Raw genomic sequence first — 18366 nt, forward strand, 5'->3', positions numbered from 1 at the left:
AATCTGCTACAGTCCTCCTTTCTGGGGATGCTGCTGCTTCTCTGGGGTCCTCAATAGTTCCCCTCCTCCAGCAGCTGGACCACTCACCAAGCCTCTCCGTGGAGCTTTTATACGCAGTCGTTCCCATTTGGCTGCTCCCCTCTACTGCCACCCAGCCCAGCATTTTTATAGTTCTGGCCTGCCCCCTTCTGGTCACCTGACTAGCTGGCCTGGCTCAGCTTTTAACCCTCACCTTACCAGCACGCTGTGCCCAGAAAGTTCTGGTCTTAAAGGGGCCGACCTGCCTTCTGGTAACAGGGCTAGGGTTCCCTTTTACAGTCCCTTAAAAATTGACAGAAATATTTGCTACTGGGAAAAATGAGCTAAGTCTTCGTATATAGTTGGGGTGGCCAACCTTCTTACCTTTCAAACTGCAAGCCAAAACTTAGCCTGATCAAGAGTGTTTAGACACAACTTTCAAGAGGTTCAGTCTTAGAGTCAGTTATCAGGTGCCTGGTACATCACCTCAGGTAACAATTAATTGTCACACAACCTTCTTTGTGAGTTGCATTTAAACTACCTGACAGCTGTACGTGGCTTGCAAACCACAGTGTGGCCACCTTTCTGTACAGAGGCCCAGATTTATCTAGCCAGGTTGGTATTAGAGTAGAATTTGTCACACCACTGCATGCAGATTTATAAGTAAAGTGACCTGTAATTGCTTTCTTTCTTTTCTCTTTGCTTTAAGGTGGACGTGAGAATAAAATGCCCATTTTGATTTCCAAGATTTTTAAGGGGCTGGCTGCAGATCAGACTGAGGCGCTGTATGTGGGAGATGCTATCCTCTCTGTCAATGGGACCGATCTTTCTGAGGCTACGCATGATGAGGCTGTGCAAGCACTGAAAAAGACTGGCAAGGAGGTTATCCTTGAGGGTAAGCACAAGAGCAGATTTGTGTCTCCGTGTGACAAATGCTTCAATGAGAACATGTATGTTTTTTCTGTAGATCCTTGTCTCCTATCCTCAGGTGTTGTTGGACATGCAGTAAGTTTGCCACTATAACCAAAGGGCATTTTCTATTAACTTGTATTTCTGCACAAAAGACAGGTATATGCGTAGCCCCCCCCCAAGCTTATGTTGGCAAGGAACAGTATTGTCCAAACTGCAGGGCATGTAGGTCTCATTTGGTCCTTGCAAGATCAGTTGCAAAGGTAGAATGGTTAAGTGGTTGGCAGTGACAAACAAAGCATCCACTCTGAGATGCTTGATAGAAAGGAAGCCCCACACAGCTACCTTGCCATCCAGAACACACCAGGGGTTTTGATGTCCCTGCCAAAGCCACAGGGCCCTGTGCTGAGGCATCCTGCTGGGGTAGGCTAGTGAGATGCAGCCTGAACAGTAAGGGATTTTACATGCCAAATGTGCTACAGTATGGAAGTAGCCAGGGTATCTAGTCTTTTCAACATCTCTTGGGTATTTTGTCTGGAGCCTGAGGACCTAATCTATTTATATTTACATACTGTTTTTAATTAAAAAGGATCATATACAAGTTATCCTGAGAGTGGAACTAACTGCTGACTTCTCCCCAAACAGATAGAGAGAATTGCTTATTCTGTTTATCCATCATCAGTAAAATCCTTAGTTACAGCTTTGTCCTCTTTCTTGCAGATACTAGTGGAATTGCAAGCTGCTTAGGGTTGCATTTTGTGTCAACTGCAGTATTCCAGGTCTAACTCCGTCACCTTGTTCACCTCAAGTCTTGGGATATTTATCTTCCTGATCTGATTTTACCATGCTGATTTTATCACCTTAATCTGCTGACGTTGCAGTGCTGGCTGCCTTTTGGTTTTACTGTTGTCTCCAGTGCAATCCACACCAGTAGTTCCCCTACTCTTCTAGCTTTGGCACACCGCCACTACCCAGGCCTGACCTGCCATAGCCCCTGGGATTTTTTTGCTTGAGATAAACATCTGGAAATGATGATATCAATTTTTGTCTTCAAGTGTTTCACAGACATGAAATAACAGGCCCTCCCAAGAGCACTGAGAGGTAGGGTCAGAAGGTTATTCCCCTTTTACTCTGAGATGAACTGAAGTGGAGAAGAGAATAACTATCCCAAGGTCACAGAGGGAGTTGCAGTCAGAGTGAGCACTGTCAAGACTTTCTGAGACCATTAGACTCATTTTTGTGTGTGACCTGGTGAGATTTGAACCAATTCACAAGTGAAAACAAAGTGCCCTGTGTGTGCCTGTCAGCTCCCTATTCCAAGCACTGCTTGAAAGGGCACAGACATTTGTACCAATTATGTGGTTAGTGATGCAAGCTGATATGATACAGCCAATGCATCTGTACCGATACAAATATAGCAAGACTACTACAGCCTGAACCCTGTTTTGTTCAGGATCGGAGTAAGTCAGTTTATCTAACTTGCATCATTACACAATCATGCATACATGCCATCAAAACAGTGGATCCACCTTCCCGAGCAGCAGCTCCCCTAAAGCAGTTTGTCCACATCCAAAGATAGACTTTTAAGATCTGTTGCTACTTTAAAAAACAAACAAACCAGGATAGACTCAGAACAGTTGGAGTACAGAGCAGGCTAGCCACTCTTGCTCCTGCCCCATCCCACACTGGCAGGCCCCCATGCTAGCAGTTGCCAAAGACAGGAGGAACAGGCCCCTACACCAAGGGAACAGTGTAAAGGTGTTGCAGGGGATGGAATCTGACCCACAATCTACAGGGGACACTTCAGATAATGTGGCAAATTTGTGGGTTATAGCCAGACAACCCGAGCAGGGTGCGGGGCCTGGGGCAAATCAGCCTGTGTGGGGTGATATCAGCACCGTTCTGCCTGGCTCTGCGGGGCCCCCCAAATCGTGGGGTCCGGGGCAGTTGCCCCAATTCGTGTCATCCCCACCCCTGGTTATAGCCTTGGGTCTTTAGGGCTTATGGCATAAATATGTCAAATGAAAAACCCTTGAAAAGCAAAGTTTAATAATGGAAGTGATAGCCTTAATGTTTGACATTTAAACAGCAACTTTCCTCCTGAATATTCAACCTGTTCACTGGTTCTTACTAACAGCAACATGAATAGATTGGCTTTGATACCTGAAAAAAGCATAAGTTTAAAAAACAACCCCAAGCCCCCCATGGGAAGGGAAACTGGGGAATGAAAATCTGGTATGTTGAGGTGATATTAGTTTTAAAGCAAGCTGCAACATGCAGGCAGCTAGGAGCACAGCCTGGCAGCATGGAGAGCACCTGGGTCCAGCTGGTATATCTGTTGTGAGGGAAGGGGTGTGGGGGGGCGAGCAGATAGAGGCCCCATCAGTAAGGGAGGGAGTGGGGCTGGGGCAGGGCTAGGTGCTGCACAGCTGGGGTGGAGTGTGGGATGGAGCCATGAGTGACTTGTCTGAGCAGTGGCAGTGCTGGGAAGGGTGGTTGCGAGGGGCTACGCTGAATTCTGGGGTGGCTGCAACCTCCTTCGTAGCCCCCTCTGTAGGTGCGTGCAGCTGCAGGAGCCAGTCTCCCTCCCTGCACACCCTGGACGAGCTGCTCACCGCTCCATCCCATGCCCTTCCCTGACTATGCAGCCCCAGCCCGGCCCCAGCCCCACTCCCTCCCTTACCACAGTGGCTTCGATCTGCCCTGCTTCATCCCTTTCCTTCCCCCACCCCCTCATATTGGCAATCGGATCGGTATCGGCCAATATGGCTTTTGAGGTAGTCCTGGAGCCACTGGACTGAAATGCTGGGCAGCAGGAAGTGTAACCCTACACTTGGTGGAGAGAGACTAGTGTCAAATGTGGTGTGACTGGTACACAAATGAGGGATTTTGTATATTCTCTGGGAGCTGGAATAGGTCAATAATACTGTATCAGTTGGAAACATGAGTTCTCTAGGCAGTGGGCTGGAAGAGCTGAGATCATTTAGTATTTGGTGTCTGTGCTTTCCAGTAATTGGTCTGCCCTGCATGTAAAGGAGTGAGTGAGTCCCTGCCTCCTCCTGAGCAAACCAGAATTATTGAGCAGTGAACTAGGACAACCCCTTTTTCACCTTTATGCACTGAAGTGGCACTTACATAATCACCTAACTGCAATTTATACACACTTTGGCTTCTCATTCCACTTTGTTGCTACTCTCAGTCTCTCTTTCCTTTCTGAGTATCTAGAAGGCTGTACTATGGCCACATAGGCTCCTGGATGGAATAGACTCACCTGCGTGTGTGCATGATGTTGGGTAAGTCCCAAAACTTCAGTTGCAGAAAATGTGTTGGAGGTGGTGGTAGCCATCTTCTCTTCTTTTAGCCCGGTAGTTTGGTATTTGCTCAGGGAGTGGCAGACCTGGGTTCTAAGACTTGTTCATGGAGAGGGGATTTGAACCTGTATCTCCCGTTTTAGAGAAAATGCTCTAACCCAGTGTTTCTCAACTCGTGGGTTGTGACCCAAAGTGTGTTGCAAGAATATTTGAAAGGGTCATGAACAAACTTTAAAAATGGATCAGGAAACTTTAAAAATGAAAAACATGGGAGACTGTGGTTTTTCCCTTATAGGGTATCGGAGTTCCAGCCTGCAAGGGGCTGCTTGGGGCCCCTCATCCCATACACACACCCCCTGCCTCACACACTGGGGGTCTGGGGTCTGGAGGCAGGAGGCAGCAGGTTGGGAATGAGGGGCACTGGGTTGGGACTGGTTATTGATGTTTACAAATGGGTCCTGGCACAAAAAATGTTGAGAATCACTTCTGTAACCAACAAGTTGTGGGGCCCAAGCTTTGCCTGGAGCTCTTTCCATCCCTCCTCTGCATCATCCTGAAGCATAAGCCTGATTCTGTGGTGATACAAATGTAGGAAGATGGCTCCAGCTTTAATCCTGTTTTATTTGGGGTCAAAATGGGGGCAGTTTAGTTCACCCGTATGGCTTCATGCTGATTCAGAGGTAGCAGACTGTAACAGCTGCTGCACATTCCTGAGTTTAGCTTCCCTGAACTTTTAAAGCATTTCAAGGTACATTTGTCCATAACCTGAGATTAATTGCTGACCTGGAAGGGCAGGAGCCTAGGCTCTGGTCTCGGTCTATGATGACTGTGCTGCACTTTGACTTAACCTTATTTGGATAAAACCTTTGGACAAAATCCTGCCCACTGTGGGCAGAATCTGGGGCCAGAACTTTTGACAGGCATGTGCATACTTGGGCAGTCTCATTCTGCCACAGGTGGAAATAGAATCCAACCTGGGTATAAATTAGAGGTGCATCAATACACTGGTCCAATATTGGATTAGCACTGATATAAAGATAATCGATTGTATTGGCAATTGGCTTATTTGTCTAATGCAGCACGATAATTTGCCCGATAAATGCCGTGTGCATGTGTCCAGCTGCAGCGCAGCATGTAGGTGGTGAGGAGCACAGCCTGGCAGCTTGGAGAGCTGCATTCAGCTGGTAAGTCTGTTGTGGTGGAAGGGGAGGGGGGAGGGAAGGGGTGCGAGTAGGGGCATATCAAGGCCCCCACAGTGAGGGAGGGAGTGGGGCTGGGTTGGAGCATGTGCTGCCCAGCAGGTGCTGCCCTCTCAGCGCTGCCGCCACCCACCCTGAGTGCAGCCCAGCCCCAACCCCTGCCAGGAAGAGCCCGGCACTGCCCTGGCCCCAGCCTGCAGTGGCAGCAAGCCCTGCCCCGTGCAGATCTGGGGGCACCTGCCCCCCGTGCCCTCTCGAGGTGCATGCAGTGGTGAGAGCCGCCCCCGTGTCCCCCGGATGACCTGCGGCTCCATCCCACAACCTGCCCTGTTCCGGCTGTGCAGCGCCTGCCCTGGCCCCTGTCCCAGCCTCACTCCCGCCCTTACCACCAGGGACTTGATCTGCCCCCCCCCCATGCCCCTTCCCTTCTCTCTCTCCTTCTGCCACAACAGACTTATCAGCTGGACGCTGCTCTTCAAGCTGCCGGGCTGCATATCGGATATCGGATTGGTATCAGCTGATATGCCTCCTTAAAAATTGGCCATCGGTATCAGCCCCAAAAATCTCTATCAATGCACTTCTGGTATAAATGCTAAAAATTGCAGCTAAGTCCTTGAGTGTGACATCCTGTCAGGCAGAAGAAGCCTCTATCTATACCCAACCCCAGCATGGCATGTGTAGCAGCAGTGTCATACCATCCTGCAAGCATGCATCAGAGACCTCTGACAGAATAAAAGTGCACTGTGGCCACATTGGCTCTGCAAGCCCTACTGGTAGCTCAGTCTCTGGTCTCTGCTGGGTCCAGGTGTGGAGAGGACAAGCAGAGATAGTGGCTTTTGTGACCTTGTCATTTGTCTGCTTGATCTGGAGACAGTATTCCATTTAAGCTGTAGAGGAATGGCTAATCCAGAAGGTCTAAGCCTTTTACCAACCAGAAATACTTCAGTGGAGGAAAGTTCCTTCAAAGGATGAACCAGTAGATGCCTGGGACCTGAGACCTTGTGGCTCCCCAGGTATTCACTGGAGGCTTGGGCATGCTGTTGAAGGAGTTGCCTCTCTGTAGAGCCAGGTTCCACAGACAGACAGAGCCATAGGAAAAGTAACCTTCTGTAAAGGTTCCTCTCCAGTTTCCAGAGGAGAGAATGATCATTGTGCATCTCCTGCCACTCATGTGGAGACTTGGAAAGCCTTCCATGGGGACAGGGCATGGTGCTGCAGAAGGGGTGCTCCCAGCTTCCCTGCAGACAGAGGCAAATAGGGGTGTCCTGGGGTGTCCTTTCCTTGTGCACATCCTGAGAGAACTCTCTGGCTTAGTTCTTAAATGCCTTTATGAGTAATCTTTCTCCTGATGGGGCTTGGGCCCCTCTGGGAGCACCATGGCAGTTAGAGACTGTGTCTGTGGTTGCACGCTTGATGAAAAGCTCAGGTCGGGATATGATGAATCTCTGGGATGCAGAGAATGCCCCAGAAATACAGTTTTTTTTGCCACTTGCCCAAGGATAACTGCCTTAGCTGGCAGCAGTGCTTGGTCATGCTCCTACACCAATTCATCACCCTGCAATGTGTCCAGAAGTAGGGACAAGCTGGGAGCAACACGATGTACAGTGGGGTGCTCAACCTCCAGCCTGTGGTCAAATGAGGCCTGTGGAGCCTTGGAATAAGACCTGCAGAGCATCCCATGGGTTGGGAAATTTGGTGGCAGGGGAGCAGTGACTATTAGCACCCCTTTCCACTGCCAAAATCCCAAGGCTTGTGGGGCAGGGCAGAGCTCAGCCACAACCAGATTGGGACCAGGTTGTGGCCCCTTCCCCCTTGCAGGTCCAGGTTGGGGCTGGCCCAAGCCCACTTTCACTATGCAGCTAGATTGGAGCTGGGCTGCTCCTCTTCCCCTCCGGCAGCTGGATGGGGCCTTGCCGGATCCTACCTACGGAGGGATTGGGGACTGCCCATCTGGCCCGTCGGCCAAGAAGATTGTACTCCACTGGCCTACAACAACAATTCTACTGCACTTAAGTTCTACAGTACTTTCTATCTAGCCTGGTATCTTGATCCTGGCAGTGGCGAGTATCCACTCTTCAGAGGATGGTGTTATGTCATCCAGTGAGTGTGCCCCTGTAAAAGATAACCTGACACTGACAAACTGTAGAGGAAATTTCTTTTTTGACTCCAGGTGCCCAGTTGTTTTCCATCTTGAGCCATGAATCTGAGATCCCTGATTTGTTTGTAATCCCCACAGGTGTAGCTGTGAATTCTCTTATCATTCATGTACACATCCAGTGCTTTCCAGAATCCTGCTAAACTGTTCACCTGAACTAGAGCTTGTGGCACAGAGTTCCATTTGGCTAATTAAGTGTAGCATAAAGAGACTATTCCCTTTTAATACTGTGCGCCTCTTAGTCCTTATTCTTGTAATATAACAAAAAGCTAATGGAAACCCCTGAGATATGTATTCACTATACCAGGCATTATTTTGTATCTCCCTATCATTCTTTTTCCCATAAGAAGTAAGAGCTATTTAATTAAATCCTCTCACATCAGTCTTTCTAGACCTCTCATCCCATTCCTCATGCTTCCTTGTGCCTACCTATTCTATTTTTGCTGTATCCCTTTGGAGGCACAAGAAATGAAGTGACTTGCCCAAGGTCACTCACTGGCAGAGCTAGAAACAAAATCCAGGAGTGCTGCCTCCTTGTTATGTGTTCTTACAACAATGAATAAATGGCATAAGTGAGAAGTGGTTCCTATTAAGTGAATAGATGGGACAGAGGCAGACAAAGTTCCTTGGGTGAATTTGATATCTTTTATTAGACCAACCCAAATAGTTGGAGAATAGTTCATAAGCAAGCTTTCGAGTTCAAAAACCCTTCGTCAGGCTAAAGAAGTTTCGGCAGTTGGTGTGTGGTCTTCCTGGATGGAATGAAAAGTAAAGAAGCCAGGGGCTGGGCTGGGCTGGGCTGGGCTGGGCTGGGGAGTCAGTTGCCAGGCAAATTATAATATATCAAAAATCCAACATCTATGTTTAGTCCATGATCTCTAGTATCCAGGAGGTTGATGAAATGGAGCTTATAGGCTCGTCTCTGGGAAGTGTTGTGTAAGTTTTCCTTGAGGATCAGGACTGAGAGATTGGAGAGAGAGTGGCCCTCCTGTGAGAAATGTGCCCCCACCGGTAATTGGGTATTTCTGTCTTTGATAGATTTCCGGTGTGTGTTCATTCTGGTGCGCAGTTGTTGTTTGGTCTCTCCTACGTATTTTCCATCAGGGCATTTGGTGCATTGGATGAGGTATATTACATTTCTGGAGGTGCAGCTGTAAGATCCAGGGATGCTGATGGCTCTGTTGTGGGGTGCAGTAATTGCGGGGGTGGTGGAGATGTTTTGGCAGGTTTTGCATTTCTTGTCCTGGCACGGTCTGGATCCTTTTGGTGTGTTCTGGGCTTGAGGAAGTTTGCTTCTGGTGATGAGGTTGGCAAGGTTCGGTGCTTGTTTGAAGGCTAGGATGGGTGGCTCTGGGAAGATCGTTTTAAGAATAGGGTCTCTGCCTAGTATGGGTTGCAATTTTTTGAGGATTTTCTGTACAGGTTCAAGGGAGGGGTGATATGTCGTAACCAGAGGTGTGCGATTTGTGGGTGTTTTTCTTCTGTACTGCAGCAGTTCTTCACGTGGTATCCGGGTGGCTCTTTCAAATGTGCGATCTACCTCTCTGGACGAGTGTCCTTGCTGGGTGAAAGCCTTGTTAAGATTGGTGAGGTGGCAATCCCGGGTGTTCTCTTCAGTACAAATGCGGTGGTATCTGAGGGCTTGGCTGTATATCACAGCTTTTTGGTGTGTTTAGGGTGATTGCTGGTTCTGTGCAGATATGTATGTTGGTCTGTGGGTTTTTTGTATACTGTGGTCTGTAGTTTACCCTTCTGGATACTGATCATTGTGTCTAAAAAGGAGATGTTGGTGCTGGAGTATTCTAAAGAAAGTCGGATGGAGGGATGGTGATTGTTGAATTTCTGATGGAACTCAATCAGAGATTGTAGGTTTTCAGTCCAAATGATGAAGATGTCATCAATATATCTTAAGTATAGCAAGGGTTTGATGGGACAGAGGCATTTAGCAAGTGAAATACCACAGCGATTAATGAAGGGGAGGAGATCTAGTGGACCAGAAGCTGTGTGGAGATTCTATAAAACCTGCTAAGGGTGTGTGGGAGGAAAGGACTCTCTTGTTTTCAGGTTCTCAGTCTGTGAAACAATAAACTAACTATACTGTTTCCATCTGTGTCCCATCAGCCCCACACGACAGCACAGAATAGGAACAGGGCCTTTTTCCATGCACATCTAAATACACTTTTTTAGCTGGATCTTCCTTGAATAGATGAAAAGGGAGAATATGAGGTCTTTGGGCTGGAAACTGCTAAGTAGGGAGCCTAAACGGGTGCTGAGTTACAAGGAGTGCTCCAGGGGAGCGTTACCCTTTTCTGTTCCAAATGCCTTCTGTGTTCCTTGGATTTGCCTCCTACTCATTTCTCTCCATCCCACCCCCACTGCCCAATTGTTTTATTCAACCCCTTTTAGCTTTGCTCAGCCCTTTCTGTTGCTTGGGCTGTCCCCTCTCTGGAACCCACAGAACCACACATCATTCCATGGAATGTGCTGCTCTGCACAGGTCTTAGAAGTTGATTTTTTTTTTTTTTTTAACCACAGAGAAACACAAGAACCTCTTTCTCTCAGAGCCTATGACATTCCTTCCTCAAGCCGCTGGGGATGAGCCATTCTCTCTCTATTATTTCTCTTTCTTTACTTTGGCGTGGATTTCTTTCCCTTTTCTTTTAAAGGTTCTGGATGGAGCAGGGCTATGTTGCTTTCTCTCTACAGAAACAGAAATCACAGGGGACTCCTCCCAGACTTAAACAGCTTACTGATAAGAGGACAGCACCAAAAATGAGCAGAAATCAGCACAGGGTCCCAATCCCATGAGGCACCTGCAGAGAAGGTTTTGCTGGAGTTCACTAAGATCAGATGTGCCCCACTAGACTTCCTGAATAAATTAAAATTTCCAGCAGGTAAATTTCAAAGAGAAGCTGTAATGGTTATGCTCCCACATTCAGGGGCCTTTACATCTTTATTTGATTAGTTTGCCACCTCTCTGTCTAAGCAGTAGAAAGAATTGGCTTCCCTTGGTGCAGTGTGCCTTTGAAGTGTAATTGGGCTGGAGGTAGGTAGCTTCAATGATTCTTCCCTGTTCAGTTCATCAAGGAAGATCCAGTTCAGATTTCTGGAGTGAACTGGGAGGAGATGAGGTTTCTAAGTTCAATGTACATTCATTTCTGTGTGTGTTCACATTAATGAGATATCAAAGCCTGGTGTGACAGCTCCAGCACTTTGAGCCACTAAATAACCTTGTTATAAGTCTGAGATTTTGGGGCAGGTGCAATATTTGGCCTTTATTCAGATCTGCCTCTCCCTGAACAGTTAAAGTGTTGTGTTAGAGAAGGTGGCATGGAGGAGAGGGTCAGGAATGAGAATTGCTGGGACAGCAGTTTCATTGCTTTTAAACCCAATAGCATCACATGCCTTTCTCCACCTGCTACACTCCAGATCATCTCCTACCCACATTCTGTCAAGGCACATCCCTGCATAGCTGATGTGATCAGATGAGATTGCGGTTTGAGATTGTACAGCTACCAATGGAATGTTAAACAAAGACATGCTTTGTTTTGTTTTCAGTTATTCTTTCTAAATCAAGTCCTAAATATTACACAGCCCTAAAAAGGGTGGGGAGGTGATTAAGGAAGGTGCAGTCTTCTTAATGAACTGGTTAGTGATAAGTCCCTGGGTAGCAGGCAGAAAGCAAGTGTCTTAGATTATAGTCAAAACTGAATTCTTTTTCCAGAAGATCCCCTCCCTAAACACATGAAAGAAAGTAGTAGGTTGAAGCTTGTGGTTTTTAGTTTCCTTCCAGGGAAGTACTGTGAAGCTATGGGCTAGGGACAGACATTACACACAAACTGGTTTAAGTGATCAGAAACTGATTTAAACCTGTAACAGAACAGACATTCAGCGCATATAAACCAGTCTGAAAATGGCTGAAACTGGTTTGAGATAAACCTGGTTGAATGTAGTACCAGACTTAGCTGATGTGGGTCAAATCGGTTTATGCAATGTCTGTCCCAGACCCTTCCTGGTTTAAGTTAAACCCAGAGTCTCCCTCCATCACAGCATGCTGGCTGGGCTGGGCTGTGCTGGGCTGTCTGCTTTAGAGAGCTGGGCTGACCCCTCCCCCTCTGCTCCCTCGCTGGAGCTCTGGCAGAAACTTGTAGGCACAGTAGCTTCTGCCTGGCTTCCCTCTGTCCCATCCCCACCCTCACCACTTGTTACACAAGCAGGGATCCCCCCTCCTTCCTCTCTCCCACAACACGGACTGTTGCCATCATGTGGTATGCTAGCTAATGCTGAGAGGTGTCTGTGTAAGGCAGACAGACTAACGGCAGACAGGACAGTGTCCGCTTAGGGCTTTTTGGAACTAATCAACAGGTCATCTGGTAATGTCCCTCCATTCCTTCCTTGGAAAAAGCTGTTTAGGCAGAGCTTGAATTAATGAAAGAGGCTTTTTTTCTGATGGGGTGCTAAGTGCTGATAACAGATCTGATAAATGTAGGGGTGCACTGATAGGGATTTTGGGGGCTGATACCAATAGTTGATATTTAAGGAGGCATATTGGCTGATACCAATCCGATTTCTGATACAGCAGCTGGTAAGTCTGTTGTGGTGGAGGGAGGGGAGGTGGGGGGACAGATCAATGCCCCCTGCAGTGAGGGAGAGCTGCCCAGCTGGGGTGGGGCGGGGTGTGGGATGGAGCTGCAGCTTGTCGGAGGGGGGCGTGGCTCCTGCTGCTGCGTGCATCCTGGGAGGGAATAGGGGTGGGATGTGTGCCACCGGATCTGCATGGGATGGGGTGGGGTAGGCGGGCTGCAGATGTAGGCTGGAGTTGGGGCTGTGCTGGGTTCTCCTCGGCTGGGGCTGGGGTCGGGGTGGGTGGTGGTGGCACTGGGAGGGGGTCTATGGAGGGGGTTGCCGCCACCCCAAATTTTGCCATAGCCCCGCTTCCAGTGCCGCCGTTACCCGCCTGGCACAGTCCGGGCTCTTCCCAGTGTGTGGGAGGCATGCACGGGAACTTATTGGCCAAATTATCAGCCACTTCAGGCCGATTTTTGATACAGCCAATTTTCTTTATATTGGTACCAATCCAATATTGGACCGATGTATTGGTGCATCTCTAGATAAGTGTTATCAACAAGGTGGGGGGAACCCCTCCCTAATCAGAGCATCCTGCTGGGGCCTGGCCATGTCCCCCTCAGCTTAGCATTGTATAAGGGAAGGGAGGGCTGCTCTAGTGCCTCCCAACTTCTAGCCTGAGCCACTGCAGGCATGTGCCTGAATTTCCTCAGTCCAGAGGGGATGTGTGTGTGGTTACAAATTGGGTCAGCCTAGCCAGGTTAGATTAACCTGCAAAGATTGAATCAATTCAGACTCAGGCTTTTTGAATGTCTGTCCCTAGCCATGGAGTGGAGGAATCCAGTCAGTAGCTTTAGGTTTAGTTTGGGAATCATTTTCCTTCTGCCCAGTCGGCCAGATTTTCAGATAGCATAATTTTCTTGATGCCGGCAAGTGGTTGGATCTTTTGTGCATGAGTGGGCCTCTGACAAAAGCACTTAGTGTCCCTGCAGAGTATTCCATCCCAGGATATCCAAGCACTTCATGAGCAGCGCATTATTCGCTTCCTTCTAGTGATTCTAACAAGGGGCAAAAGTCGTCATATTTCTGGAGTGTGGTATTCTGCCCATGGTGAGTAGAAAAAAGCTCGTCACACAGCAGCCAGACCATCACAAGTGAGGATACAATGATTGCAGTGTGAGACAGTTCTAGGCCAAGCAGTTTCTTTCTGTGCCTCCAAAGATGAAATTATATCTTTGGTGTCACTAGCAGTGTCGCAACTGTTTGTCCATACCACCTGTTCTTCATATCCACTACGGAAACTAGGGATGTAAAGTAATCCCCTTTTATAACTGCAACAGGCCAACAACCTGTGCAGGGCAAGGACACTTGAAGCTGGGGCAGTGAACCAGGCTGGCTCAAATAGCTGTTGAGAGCTCTGCTGAACTGTGTAGGCTGAAGTGTGTTGAAGAGAGGAGCTTCCTGATTTTACAGCTGTGCCCTGTGTTTGTTCCAAAGCTGAAAGAAAAGTAACAGTGATGTTAATATCATGCAAGTGCTTTCAGTTCGCTGAGCCTTCTCAGGCATGGCCTAGCAGATGGGAGCCTGCAGCCTTCTGAAAGGCGCTGTTTGTCTGAAAGCAGGAGAGCTAAGAGTGCTGGGTTAATCTCTCAAGAGGGAGAGGAAAGCAAACCTGCTGAATTGTTGGCTTTGCCAGAAAATGTGCTCAGCCTCCATGCGTTGAATGCAGAAGGGTTGGCTGTAGCCACGAAGTCTCAGGTTCCTGTGCGTGCTCTGTGCAGAGCAGAAGGGCAGGGGTTAGGCAGGCTTATTTAACCACCTGATTCAAACTAGTTGGTGCTGAAAGGTAAAACAGAATCAAAATCCAGTCCCATGCAGAGCTGCTGCTGTAAGAGTACTGTCACTCACTGTGTAGGGTTGTGATATTTGAGTGGAAGCAGGTTGCCCTTAATGCCTGAGGAGTTAAATAAGAGAATGGCTGTCAGTAGCCACAGATGTTTCAATGATTCTTCTCAATAGAAGAGCCTGGATCTGAGCTCTGGGGCAGTTCAGATCTGGACCTGTGCTTCTTGGCTCAGATCTGGCTCTGACCTGTGCTTTATTCAGAATAATTGGCCTGTAGAATCTGCAGGAAATGTGACTGGGAGCCACACGGGAAGAGAAATAAGTTGAGATTTCCGGTGCTCCCTCAGGTGTGTTTTGGCACCCTTGCAGAAAACTTTGTTTGGTGTTGCTTCCCTTTCTCTAGGTCAGGTTCAGGCATTAGAGAGCTGAACATGAATGACAATTAAGCAGACTCTGGAGCCTTAGAGTGCATCGAGGAATGAGTCAAGGATTTGTTGTGTCCAAGCCAGTTTCTTATCCACCATGATATCTACCTGGTTCAGGGACTCTGACAGACTTGTATTAGTTGTTTCCTCTGTTTGGTGTCTTGCTGCTTTTGCAGCAGTTTTAGTTATCCTCCAGTATGAGGCACATCCACTACTAGCTGATGGTCTAGTGGGTCAGATATTTGTTTGGCCATGGTAGATCTCAGGATGGGAGTGGTTTGCTCGCTTTCCATTCTAGCAAACAATGTGGAACAGTTTGTGTGGGTGTCTTGTCTGTTGAGTAATACAGAAACTACTCATGTCCTTGTGATGTTGCTAACATGACTGTATGCGGGGGTTGAACCTGCAACCATTGAGCCTAAAAATCCCCCGTAATCTCTTACCGTGTAAGCTAAAGAGTCACTCTGGCTGTGTCTGAAATAGATGTATGTCCTTCCTGGATCAAGTGCAGAGAAGAACCTGTGGGAGAAGAACTTGACCTTCAGGGAAGAACCTGACCAATGGAGCACATCTGGTCCAGAGTTTTAGGTGTGTCTCCTCACTGGTGTCTGGACACTGGTGTGGACTTTTGCTAATTGGTAATTGGCATTCCCTTTTTAGGGGTCAGACTTCCTATATCTGTATTCTCTCATTTACTGTGATTAGAACCCAAGGTGGGACCTATATAGGGTACCAGGAGGGGACTGTCATCCACATTACAGATAGCAGGAAGCAGGATTCATAGATTGTAGGGTTGGAAGGGACTTTGGAAGATCATTGGGTCCAGGCCCCTGCACCAAGCAGTAAAGACAGCTTGGGTTAGGTGACCCCAGCAAGGTGACTGTCTAGTTTCCTCTTGAAGATTTCCAGTGTAGGTGATTGCACCACCTCTGGAGGGAGCTTATTCTACAGTTTGGACACTCTAGTGGTGTAGAAGTTTTTTCTAATGTTGAGCCTGAAATGGTCTTTAAGGAGTTTGTGATCATTACTTCTAGTTTTCCCCAAGGGTGCTCTGGTGAACAGTTGTTCACCGAGCCCTTGATGTGTGCCCCTGTTGTAGCAGTAAGCTGCTACCAAGTTTCCTGTCAGCCTTCTCTTTGTCAGGCTGAAGAGTCCCAGGTCCCTTAGCCTTTCCTTGTATGGCTTGCCGTGTAAGTCGTTGATCATATGGATGGCCCTTCTCTGGACTGTCTCAAGCTTTGTTAAAGTGTGGCACCCAGAATTGGATGCAGTACTCTAGCTGCAGTCTCACCAATGCCAAGTAGAGTGGAAGAATCACTTCCTTGATTTTGCTGGAGATGCATCGATTGACGCATGCCAGGTTATTATTAGCCCTGCAGGCTATGGTATTGTACTGCCAGCTCACGTTTGTACTGTGGCCTATTATTACCCCCAGGTCCCTTTCATTCGTAGTGCTGGTCAGATTGGTGTTGCCAAGTGTGTAGGTGTGCAGGGGATTGTTCATCCCCAGGTGCAGCACCTTACACTTCTCGATGTTGAACTTCATCTGGTTCTAATCCACCCAACTTGCCAACCTGTCTAAGTCCATCTGTATCTGCAGCCTATCTTCAGGCGTGACCATGCTTCCCCATAACTTGGTGTCTTCTGTGAATTTGGCCAGTGAGCTCTTCACCCCCACATCCAAATCATTGATGAAGATGTTGAATAGTCCTGGACCAAGCACCAACCCCTGAGGCCACTTTTCACCAAGATGACACAGATCTGTTCATTAGAACTCTGTGGGTCCTACCCCACAGCCAGTTTCCTATCCACCTGTCTTGCAGTAAAGCCCACAATCCTCCAATTTTCTCATGAGAACATCATGGGATACCAGATCAAAAGCTTTTTGGAAGTCAAGGTATACAATGTCAACCTCCTCTCACTTATCCAGGTGGTGAGTTACCTGATCATAAAAGGAGATGAGTTTGGTAAGACAAGACCTACCCGCAATGAAGCCATCCTAGCTGTCGTTCAGAATCCTACCTTCTGCAAGCCTATTGCACATAGAGTACTTAATGAATTTTTCCAGGATTTTCCCTGGGATAGAAGTTAGTCTAACTGGCCTATAGTTACCCAGGTCCTTCCTTCTCCCCTTCTTGAAGATGGGCACAACATTGGCCCTCTTCCAGTCCTTAGGGACCTCTCCAGAGCGCCACAAGTTTTGGAAGAGCTTCCCTAGGAGTTTTGCGATGATTTTGGCCAGCCTCTTCACCACCCTCGGATGAAGTTCATTCAGTCCTGCTGACTTCTTATGTTATTGTCATGGGTGAACTAAACTACCCAGACATTTGCTGGGAGGAGCAGACAGCCAGGTCTGACAGCTTGTGTAGGTTTCTGGCTGTATTACAGGACCTTCACCTTATCCAGGAAGCGCACAGCCCCACTAGGGGTAACGCCTTGCTGGACCTGGTCCTGGCCATGGGGGGTGACCTGGTGAGGGGACTGCAGGACCTTGACCACTTGGGCAATAGCGATCATCACCTGCTGGATTTCACTATCCAATGCAGGGTGTCAAGGGCTTACACCAAAGCTAAAGCCCTTGACTTCAGAAGGGCCAACTTCAATGAGCTTAGGAGACTAGTTGGGGAGGCACTGAGGGCCCAGAAGGCAGAGGAGATGGGAGTCCACGGGGGATGGTTGTACCTTTAGGGGGCAATCCTCCAGGGCCAAAGGATAAGAGTCCCTGAGAGAAGCAAGTGGGGTAAGAGTGCTCAGAAACCCTCTTGGCTCAGCAAGGGCATTCAGCAATGCCTGAGGACTAAAAGGGGGGCGTACAACCAGTGGAAGGGAGGAGCTATCACCAAGGAGTGGTACACCTCCTCGGCCCGTGAGTGTAGGAGGGCTATTAGGAAGGCCAAGATAGAGATGGAACTCAGGATAGCATCCAGGATTAAGGACAACAAAAAGTCTTTTTCAAGTACATTGGGAGCAAGAAGAGGGCACCAGGCAATGTAGGGCCCCTGCAAGACACAAACGGTAATCTTGTGGCCATGCCAGACAAGAAAGCTAATATTTTTAAGTTTCTTTGCGTCTGTTTTCTTGAACAGGGACTGGGATATTCCAACTAGCAGAGGTAGGGACGATCTTGGGGATAGCTCTGTCAAAACTTCAGTCAGCACAAATGTAGTTAGGGATCTTCTGGAAGGGCTGGACATTTTTAAATCTGCAGGTCCAGATGCCCTCCACCCAAGGGTGTTGAGGGAGCTGGCAGGGGTCATCACGGAACCCTTGGCCCAGCTGTATGAGCATTTATTGTCATCTGGCCAGGTGCCAGGGGATTAGAAACTGGCTAATGTGGTCCCAATTTTCAAGAAGGGGAGGAAGGAGGACCCAAGTACCTATAGGCCTGTAAGCCTCACCTTGGTGCTCGGGAAGATCTTGGAGAGTATCATCAAGGAGCACATCTGTGGGGGGCCTGCAGGGGAGATCATACTCAGGGGAAATCAGCATGGGTTCATCAAAGGCAGGTCCTGCCAGATCAACCTGATTGCCTTTTATGACCAAGTAACTAAATCCTTGGATGATGGTGTCACTGTGGACATAGTCTTTCTAGACTTTAAGAAGGCCTTTGACACTGTCTCTCACCCCATCCTCGTCAATAAATTAAGTGACTGTGGCATTGATGCCTACACAGTTGAATGGGTAAAAAATTGGCTGATGGGGCGCACCCAGAAAGTAGTGGTGGATGGGTTGTACACAACCCGGTGAGAAGTGAGCAGTGAGGTACCCCAGGGCTCAGTCCTTGGGCCCGCACTGTTTAACATTTTCATCAGCGACTTGGACGAGGGGGTGGAAAGCACGCTGTCCAAGTTTGCTGATGACACTAAGATGTGGGGTGAGGTGGACACACTTGAAGGGAGAGAGAGAGGCTGCAACTAGATTTAGACAGACTACAAAAG

General features: G+C 48.2%; 1 protein-coding gene across 1 annotated transcript in view; it reads left to right on the plus strand.

Moving 5' to 3' along the window:
• The first annotated feature begins 707 nt into the window (after positions 1-707).
• The window catches only part of SNTA1 (syntrophin alpha 1), a 95977-nt gene continuing 78318 nt past the window's right edge, over positions 708-18366 (plus strand). Inside the window, exon 1 of the mRNA XM_025202426.1 lies at positions 708-913. Within this exon, the coding sequence (XP_025058211.1) occupies positions 745-913 (169 nt within the window). The 5' untranslated portion in view covers positions 708-744. The remainder of the gene's footprint in view (positions 914-18366) is intronic.

The sequence above is a fragment of the Alligator sinensis genome, unplaced genomic scaffold, assembly GCF_000455745.1.
Source record: "Alligator sinensis unplaced genomic scaffold, ASM45574v1 scaffold368_1, whole genome shotgun sequence".
In the NCBI taxonomy this organism is placed as follows: domain Eukaryota; kingdom Metazoa; phylum Chordata; order Crocodylia; family Alligatoridae; genus Alligator; species Alligator sinensis.